The following is a 9,649-nucleotide window of genomic DNA, read 5'->3' as shown; positions in this document are numbered from 1 at the left end:
AAAAGGGAGAAACCACCCAAAAGTGCTCCCACACCCCACAGACAGCCTCAGGAGCCACAGAAACACAGAAAAACCATCCAAAGTGCCCCCACATCCCAGCAGAGCTGGGCACAGAGACACCCCAGGAGCCACAGAGACAGTTCCCACATCCCAGAGACACCCCAGGAACCTCAGAAACAGGGATAAACCACCCCAGAGTGCCCCCACATCCCACAGACACCTCCAGGAGCCACAGAAATAGGGACACACAACCCCAGAGTGTTCCCCACATCCCAGCAGAGCTGGGTCCCACTCAGGGCTTGGGACGGGATACTGCTCCCAGGAAATAGGTGGCACTGGGAGGGCACATCCCTGGTGCCAGGGCACTCCCCGCGCTGTTTTGGTCCTGCACTGTGGTGATCCACAGATTTTTATCGCTCTCCTGGGCTGGGCTGAGCAGCAACGCCCTGAAACCCTGGAGTGGAGTGGCCAGAGCACAGATAACCCTGGAGAGGGCGCTGGGGGTGGAAAATCCCTGCCAAATTCCCCTCCCGGAGAGTGCCAGGGAAGGAGCCAGGCAAGCCCCCCGTGGGCCTTTGCCAGAGAGTTTTGCTGTTGCTTTATTAATTGAGAAGGCAACACGCAATTAGTGCCACTCGTTAGTGCCCAGCCCGTGCCCAGCAGCAGGCAGAGCCCCCCGGCAGAGCCCCCCAGGCAGGGACCCCCGGGCAGAGCCCCCATGGGTGTGGGAGCGAGGATGGAGCCAGGGATTCACCAGGGTGGGCAATGGGCAGCCTGGGCTGGCTGTGGGGGGGCTGCATTGGACCCCCCCATCCTGGTCCAGCAGCGGGTCTGGTCCTCCAGTACATCCCAAACACCCCACAAGGTGTCCCAAACATCCCCCAAAATGTCCCAAACACCCCACAAGGTGTCCCAACCACCCCACGTGTTCTAAACACCCCATGAGATGTCCCAAACACCCCACAAGGTGTCCCAAACACCCCACAGAATGTCCCAAACACCCCACAAAGTGTTCCAAACACACCACAATGTGTCCCAAACACCCCACAAAGTGTTCCAAACACACCACAATGTGTCCCAAACACCCCACAAAGTGTTGCAAACACCCCATGAGATGTCCTAAACACCCCACAAGATGCCCCAAACACCCACTGGGAGTCCCAAACTCCCCACAAACCTCATAGGGTGGGACACGGGCACCCTTTCCACCAGGGGAACCCACACCCAGCTTTACCAGAGGATGCACAAACCACCCAAACCCACTGGGAGACCACCCACCCCTCCTCCAGCTCTCTGCCCAGGTGATGAGGACCGGCGTCCCCCCGCTGTCCCCTCTCCTAGCCCCCTGTCCTCACTTCCCCACAAAGCCCCCACAGGGAGTCCCAAACACCCCACAATGTGTCCTAAACACCCCATGGGAAATCCCAAATACCCCACCACATGTCCCAAACACCCTGTGTGCTCCAAACACCCCATGAGGAGTACCAAGCACCCCACAAAGTGTTCCAAACACCCCATGAGGAGTCCCAACCACCCCACAAGCCTCACGGGGTGGGACACGGGCACCCTTTCCACCAGGGGAACCCACACCCAGCTCTACCAGAGGATGCACAAAACCACTGGGAGACCACCCACCCCTCCTGCCCTGCCTCCAGCTCTCTGCCCAGGTGATAAGGACTGATGTCCTGCTGCTGTCCCCTCTGCCCAGCCCCCTGTCCTCACTTCCACAAAGCCCCCACAGGGAGTTCTAAACACCCCACAATGTGTCCTAAACACCCTATGGGGAGTCCCAAACACCCTGTGTGTTCCAAACACCCCATGCCGAGTCCCAAACACACCATGAGTCCCAAACACCCCACAAGGAGTCCCAAACACCCCACAAACCTCATGGGGTGGGACACGGGCACCCTCTCCATCAAGGGATGTACCAAGAACCCACACCCAGCTCTACCAGAGGATGCACAAACCCACTGGGAGACCACCCACCCCTCCTCCAGCTCTCTGCCCAGATGATGACTGGCGTCCCCCCGCTGTCCCCTCTGGCAGCCCCGTGCCCTCCCTCACTTGCCCACGAAGCAGTAGGTGCCGTAGGTCCTCATCTCCTTGCTGGGGAAGCCGAAGCTGCGCACGCCGGGCTCGGGCAGGCCGCCGCAGCGCTGCCGGGGCGTGGTGATGGGGTAGCGCACGCTGCCGTCCGCCAGCCAGCCCCCGTCGCAGCGGTCCAGCTGCGAGAACTTCCAGGCCGAGTAGAGCTGGCCCACCTTGGCCAGGGCAGCCCCGTGGCTGCGGCACGCCTGGGCCGCCTCCTTGAAGTTCAGGTGGCCCCGGATGAAGTAGACCTGGCCTGGGGGATGGGAGGGATGCAGGTGAGCATCCTTCCTGCAGGCTGTCACCATCGTATTTCCTGAAAAATCTCTTTGCCCAGGATTTTTCTCCTGGGAAGATGAGGAGCCTCAGAGAAAAATGGGAACAATATTATCTGATTTGCTTCTCCTGTGTTTTGCTGCTTGGGAATGTGATTCGGACATTGTTTACCAACAGGTGCATGTTTCATTAGTTTCATGTGAATTGTTTTTACTTAATGACCAATCACAGCCAAGCTGTGTAGGGGCTCTGGAGAGAGTCAGGAGTTTTTCATTATTGTCTTTTAGCCTTCTGTCTGTATCCTTTCTGTATTCTTTAGTATCGTTTAGTATCGTTTTAGTATAGCATTCTTTAATATAATATAGATGCATATAATAATATAATATATATTTATAATATACATAATATTTATATTATGTATTATATATTATATATTTATAATATATAATATATATCTATATAGAATAGAATAGAATAGAATATATAAATAATATATTATTAATATATAATAGATTATAATATAATCTATAATATATTATAAAATAATATATACTACATTATAATATAATATAGTATATATATTATACATATTCATATAATATATAAAATATATTATATATATTTATAATATATTATATATCATAATAGATATCTATATATAATATAATATAATATAATATAATATAATATAATATAATATAATATAATATAATAATATAATATAATATAATATAATATAGTATAATATAATATAATATAATATAATATAATATAATATAATATAATATAATATAATACAATACAATATAATATAATATAATATGATATATTATATTATGTTATATTATATTATATTATATTATATTATATTATATTATATTATATTATATTATATTATATATATATTATATAATATATATTATATATTATATATTATATATTATATATTATATATTATATATTATATATTGTAATATAATACTATATAATATTATATAATATATTCTAATATATATTATTGTATTATATTATAATATATTATAATATAATATATACTGTAATATAATATAGTATATATTATACATATTTATATAATATATAAAATATTTATTTATATTTTATATAGATGTATATAAAATATAAAATAATAAATTAGCCTTCTAAGAACATGGAGTCAGTCAGATTCATCATTCCTTCCTTCATCTGGGAACCCCACAAACACAAGAACCACCCTGCTGCAGCTCCCCGCAGGGGCTCGGGGGCACCGTGAGAAGCGCGGCGGAGCTCAGCGCTACCTTGAAGGGCAGAGGTGAAGCAGAAGGCATCGAATCTGTCCCTCTGCTTGTCCCTGGCGCCGTAGGTGCGCACGCCGGGCAGGAGCAGGCGGCCGCCGCACGGCTCCCGCGAGTTGATGATGGGGTAGTGCACGGTCCCGTCCAGGATCCAGCCCGCGTTGCACCAGTCCAGCCCCTCCGTCCAGGCTGTGGGGCGAGAGGCAGCTCAGCCCTGGCGTCACCGTGAGATTTTTGTGACAAAGCCTTTGCCAGGATTTGCTCCTGAGAAGCTGAGAGCCTCAGAAAAGAAATGTAAACAATAACTGTGTGATGGCTGTGGAACGCGGGCTGGAGGTTGTCTCCAACTGGTGCATCTTTCATTGGTCTCATGTGAGATGTTTTTACTTGTTAACCAACCATGGTCCAGCTGTGTCAGACTCCCTGTCTGTTACGACTTTTTATTATTCATCCTTTCCTTTCCTTTCCTTTCCTTTCCTTTCCTTTCCTTTCCTTTCCTTTCCTTTCCTTTCCTTTCCTTTCCTTTCCTTTCCTTTCCTTTCCTTTCCTTTCCTTTCCTTTCCTTTCCTTTCCTTTCCTTTCCTTTCCTTTCCTTTCCTTTCCTTTCCTTTCCTTTCCTTTCCTTTCCTTTCCTTTCCTTTCCTTTCCTTTCCTTTCCTTTCCTTTCCTTTCCTTTCCTTTCCTTTCCTTCCCTTCCCTTCCCTTCCCTTCCCTTCCCTTCCCTTCCCTTCCCTTCCCTTCCCTTCCCTTCCCTTCCCTTCCCTTCCCTTCCCTTCCCTTCCCTTCCCTTCCCTTCCCTTCCCTTCCCTTCCCTTCCCTTCCCTTCCCTTCCCTTCCCTTCCCTTCCCTTCCCTTCCCTTCCCTTCCCTTCCCTTCCCTTCCCTTCCCTTCCCTTCCCTTCCCTTCCCTTCCCTTCCCTTCCCTTCCCTTCCCTTCCCTTCCCTTCCCTTCCCTTCCCTTCCCTTCCCTTCCCTTCCCTTCCCTTCCCTTCCCTTCCCTTCCCTTCCCTTCCCTTCCCTTCCCTTCCCTTCCCTTCCCTTCCCTTCCCTTCCCTTCCCTTCCCTTCCCTTCCCTTCCCTTCCCTTCCCTTCCCTTCCCTTCCCTTCCCTTCCCTTCCCTTCCCTCTTCTGATGAAATCCTTTCTCTATTCTATTTAGTATAGCTTTACTATAGCACTTTAAAATAATAATATAATAATAATTTTAATAATATAATATAATAAATCAGCCTTCTAAGAAATATGGAGTCAAATTCATCTCTTCCCTCATCCTGGGACCCGCGAACACAACGACCCCCTGGCGCTTCCCTCCTCCCCATCCCCAGGCAGGCGTGGTTTTGGGCTGAAGAGGAGTTTTTCTTGCTTCACCTTTGTACAGCTGCTGGTAGGTGGCGAGGCGGGAGTCCTGCTGCTCGCAGGCTCGCTTGGCTTCGTGGTAGTTGAATTTGTAGCGCCCGTTGCTGGGCTGGTAAGGGAAGACGACGCCTGGAGGGACAGGGACGGGGTGAGGGCACTGCTCCCCCCAAGGAGGCTTTGACCCAACAGCCCTGGGGGCTCTGTGCTGAATTTAAGGCTGGGGGATGGTGATGCAGTGGGGGTGGAGGCACACACAGCCACACGCTCCATTCCAGCTGTGTTCCCCTCCTGCCACATCCCCCAGGGATGTTCTGTAGCGGCCACAGGGCCTGCAAGGCCTCCCTGGTGGTCAGTGACCCAGGATAAGAAATGCCCAGTCATGGTGAGTGGACCAAGAGACCCCTCTGCCACCTCAGACCCTCATTGTCTCTCTGTAAGACCATAGGTCATGTCCACCTCAATCCTTATTGTTGGACTATTTCCCAAAACCCCCATACCCTATATAAACACCACTTCTGCCCCGTTCAGCAGAAGAGCTGCCACTGTGACCCTTCGCAGAAGCTGCCAATAAAGTCACCTCTGTGGAACCTCACACATCCCTCACACTTCTCCTCTCTCATCCCTGAGTCTGCTGAGGCACTTAGCAAGCAAAGAGCTGGATCCACCAAAGAGCTGGATCCACCAAAGAGCTGGATCCACCCAAGAGCTGATCTCACTTAAGAGCTGAGCTGCTTGCTAAGATTGCCTGCGGCTGGGAGCCTGCCTGAGGGACCCAGACAGGTTGTGCTTAGCTGGATTTCACTATCCAGACACCTACAGCAGACAGGATCAGAGACCCCGAAACCCCAGACTGTTATAATGCACCCCAAGCTCACCCAAATGGTGCAGTGTGAGAGAGATGCTCTCATCCTCCAGCCTGCTGACCAGCTGGCAGCGTTAGCACCCCTCGTCCCCAGGGATGATCCCAAGCTCACCCTCGAGGTGCAGCGTGAGCGAGATGCTCTCATCCTCCAGCCCGTTGACCAGCTGGCAGCGGTAGCGCCCCTCGTCCTCCAGCGCCACGTCGGTGATGGTGAGCGAGGCGTCGTAGCGGTGGCTGTGCCGCAGGCGCACCCGCGGGCTCAGCGGCCCGTAGTTCTTGTGGAACAGCCCGTTGGTGATGATGATGACGTTCTCCCCGTAGTTGGCCGGCTCCACCTTGCTCCACTTGACGCGGTAGTTGCGAGGCAGGGCACGCAGCACGCAGGGCAGGGTGGCCGTGGCACCGCGCTGCGTGTGCACCGTGGGGTGCAGGGGCTCCAGCAGGTACTGCAGGTGCAGGGGGGCTGCAGCCCCCCAGGCAGCCTCAGCACCATCGCTCTGACACCCCTCGAGCAGCCCCAACCCTCACCAGCATCTGATGGTTTCTATCATCCATCCTGGCTCCTCTTCATCTCTCCTGCACCTTCAGGAGGCACAGCTCAGCTCCTGCCCTGGCTGGACCCGCCCAGCATCACCTCCCCTCTCCAGCACTGGCTCCAAACAGCAGTGCCCCATCCTCCCTGCAGGCCCTGCTCCTTATGGGGGCTCCATCCTGCCCCCCAGACCCTGCTCCCTACAGGGGCTCCATCCTGCCCCCCAGACCCTGCTCCCTATGGGGGGTCTATCCTGCCCCCCAGACCCTGCTCCCTATGGGGGGTCTATCCTGCCCCCCAGACCCTGCTCCCTACAAGGGCTCCACATCCTGTCCCCCAGTCCCTGCTCCCTACAAGGGCTCCATCCTGCCCCCCAGGCCCTGCTCCCTACAAGGGCTCCATCCTGCCCCCCAGTCCCTGCTCCCTACAAGGGCTCCATCCTGCCCCCCAGACCCTGCTCCCTACAAGGGCTCCATCCTGCCCCCCAGACCCTGCTCTCTATGGGGGCTCCATCCTGACCCCCAGACCCTGCTCCCTACAGGGATTCCATCCTGCCCCCCAGACCCTGCTCCCCACAGAGGGTCCACATCCTGCCCCCCAAACCCTGCTCCCTATGGGGGCTCCATCCTGCCCCCCTGTCCCTGCTTCATATGGAGGCTCCACATCTTCCCCTCCAGACCCTGCTCCCTATGGGGCTCCATCCTGTCCCCCAGAACCTGCTCCCTACAGGAACTCCACATCCTGCCCCCCAGGCCCTGCTTCTTACAGGGTCTCCATCCTGTCCCCAAGGCTCTGCTCCCTAGGGGAGCTCCATCTTGCTCCCCAGAACCTGCTCCCTACAGGAGCTCCACATCTTCCCCTCCAGGCCCTGCTCCTTACAGGGTCTCCATCCCAACCCCCAGGCCCAGCTCCCTACAGGGGGTCCACATCCTGCCCCCAGACCCTGCTCCCTATGGGGGCTCCACATCTTCCCCTCCAGACCCTGCTCCCTAGAGTGACTCCATCCTGCCCCCAGACCCTGCTCCCTATGGGGCTCCATCCTGCCCCCCTGTCCCTGCTCCCTACCTGGGGTCCCCGTTGGCCGCTGGAAGATGCTGGACACCGGGGGTGCTGCCAGGAGCCAGAGGCAGCTGAGCAGGAGCAGCCTGTGCATCCTCAGAGCCGGGGGCAGGACGGAGCCTGGGGGAGCACAGGGGTCAGGGACACGCAGGGGGACACACCCCGGCTTTGGGGGGCCTGGAGGGTGTGGCCCTGCCCTGGGGGGGCTCTCTGACATTTGCTGTGCAGAGTGACACGGCTTGCAGGACACCGACCCCACAGCCTGTGCCAACCCCCCTTGCTGGCATCCCCCCGGTCTCTTACCATCCCCAGACACGTCCCTCGGGGAGCCGCCGTGCCCACCCAACGCCCCCTGCCCACCTGCAGCTCCTGCTGCTGCCCTCCTCCGTCATGAACACCCCATGGTGGGGCCAAGGCTCCCGCGGAGGCCGGACCTGCGCCACGAGGAAGAGGTGACACGGGGACACGGGGACACGGGGACACGGCGAGCAGGTGCTGCCAGCCAGCCCTGCCCTGTCACCGCGCTGGGGCGGGCGCTGCCCTGGCAGCCCCGTGGCCCCACGGGCCCTTGGTGCCCGCTCCCATGGTGCCGGCCGTGCCCTCGCTCCCTGCCCTGTCACCGGCTCTTCCTGCTTTCTTCTCTCTTTTTTTTTTTTTTTTTCCCCCCTCCAACACCTCCCCGAGGAGCGCACAGGCAGGAGGAAGCACAATTTCCCATTGTGAGCGCCTTTCTCTTCATTGTTCGGCTCGGCAAAACACAGTGTGCCCGGGTAACAAACATCCCTTTATCTGCAGGCCACAGCTTTGGGAATTCAGGGAAAACGACAGTTCTGCATCGGGCTCCAGCAGCCTCTTGGGCTGGCAAAGCCCCCCCTGCGCTGGGACGGGGCTCTCTGAGCCCACAGACAGCAGGGCAATGGTTGATTTTATTTCCCTCTCCCTGTCCCTGATGGAGGGATGATGTTCCCACCCCTTGGAGCTCTGGAGGGTTGTGCAAGGGGGCTGCCCCACTGCTGGAGTCCCTCTGGATTTACCCTGCCCTCCAAAAAGGCAGCAGAGAGGCTTCCCCATCATCCCCTCGGGCCAGGAGCACAGCACAGACACACACAATGGTGCTGTGTTCTGGGCTGCCACAACTTCTGCCTCCCCCAGGGTGCATCTCCAAGGGTGGAGGAAGCTCTTCTCAAAGGAAGCACGAGACAAGCAGTGACTGTCCCCAGCACCGCCCTGGCCTCGCCATGGCACGCAGAGCACAGCAAACATCCCCCCCTGGCAGAAAGGCATCTGGGTGCCCTCGTCCCTCACCTGCTCCCTGTGGAAATCCAGAGCACTGGGAAGATTTCTCAGTCTGCCCTGGGGTGCCCTGACCCCCACGGGAGCACTGACTTTCACCCTCATCCATGGACAAAGTTTCCTTGACTTCAAGATAGACCAGAATCCACAAAAGTGTGAAATGGATTATAGAGAGTGGTGTAGGTGGATCACTTGGTGAGAAATTCAGGGTTTGGGATTTTTAGTGTGTTGTGGATGGGAGCAAGATGGAGAGCACAGGGTGTTGGCCTGGGCTTCTTCTTCCTTCTTCTTCCTCCTTCTTCATGGGTTTGGGTGGCATTTTGTAACTGGGCAGAGAAAAGTCTCCATTGGGGCTCTGTGGGATCAGTTATTGAGTTAAAAGGGGAAATAATCTAGGTGTCATTTCTTAATTGGACAGTTTAGTCTTAAAAGACCTTGGAGCAAGAGATTGTGAGTCATTTTGTGCCTTCTAATGAAAAGCTGCCAAACTCACAGTAGTGAGACTGTTTTATTGATAAGAAATAATAAACACTCGAGTCCCAACAGGAATTACTGACAAAAGTGCCCAATCCAGACCCAGAGAAACCCACAACTGGCACCCCCACATCTCCCCACTGCTCTCTTTTCAAGGAGGGACATCAATTTTCAGGGCAGCAGGCTGCACTGGAAGCCTTCTTCCAGCTCTCAGTGCTCAGGACTTTGGCTCATTGCAGTGAGCAGAAGGTGCCTGTAGCTTTGGGTCACTGTGATATTTTATGAAAATCCTTTCACTAGGATTTTCTCCTGAGAAGCCTCAGAAAAGAAATTTAAACAATAACTGTCTGATGGCTGTGGAGATGGTTTACCAACTGGTGCATCTTTGATTGATCCATGTGAGTTGTTTTTACTTGATG

General features: G+C 53.5%; 1 protein-coding gene across 2 annotated transcripts; it reads right to left on the bottom strand.

The window, feature by feature from the left end:
- Positions 1-553: 553 nt before the first annotated feature.
- Positions 554-8,093, bottom strand: HAPLN2 (hyaluronan and proteoglycan link protein 2). 2 transcript variants are annotated; one of them, XR_010351497.1, is made up of 7 exons: positions 7,824-8,093; positions 7,470-7,583; positions 5,985-6,335; positions 5,023-5,139; positions 3,660-3,845; positions 1,885-2,344; positions 555-1,177 (listed from the first exon to the last, which is right to left on the bottom strand). XR_010351497.1 is itself a non-coding variant. In XM_064401674.1 (6 exons), exons 2-6 carry the CDS (start codon positions 7,555-7,557, stop codon positions 2,061-2,063), a joined length of 1,026 nt encoding a protein of 341 aa, XP_064257744.1. In that variant the 5' UTR covers positions 7,558-7,583; positions 7,824-8,093; the 3' UTR covers positions 554-2,060. The 2 variants fall into 2 exon arrangements, 1 of the variants encoding a protein (XP_064257744.1); XM_064401674.1 differs by having other exon boundaries at positions 554-2,344.
- Between the last annotated feature and the right edge of the window lie 1,556 nt (positions 8,094-9,649).

Source organism: Passer domesticus, chromosome 32 (genome assembly GCF_036417665.1).
Source record: "Passer domesticus isolate bPasDom1 chromosome 32, bPasDom1.hap1, whole genome shotgun sequence".
NCBI lineage: Eukaryota > Metazoa > Chordata > Aves > Passeriformes > Passeridae > Passer > Passer domesticus.
The sequence above is the reverse complement of the archived record's forward strand: the minus strand, read 5'-3'. Positions and strand labels throughout refer to the sequence as shown.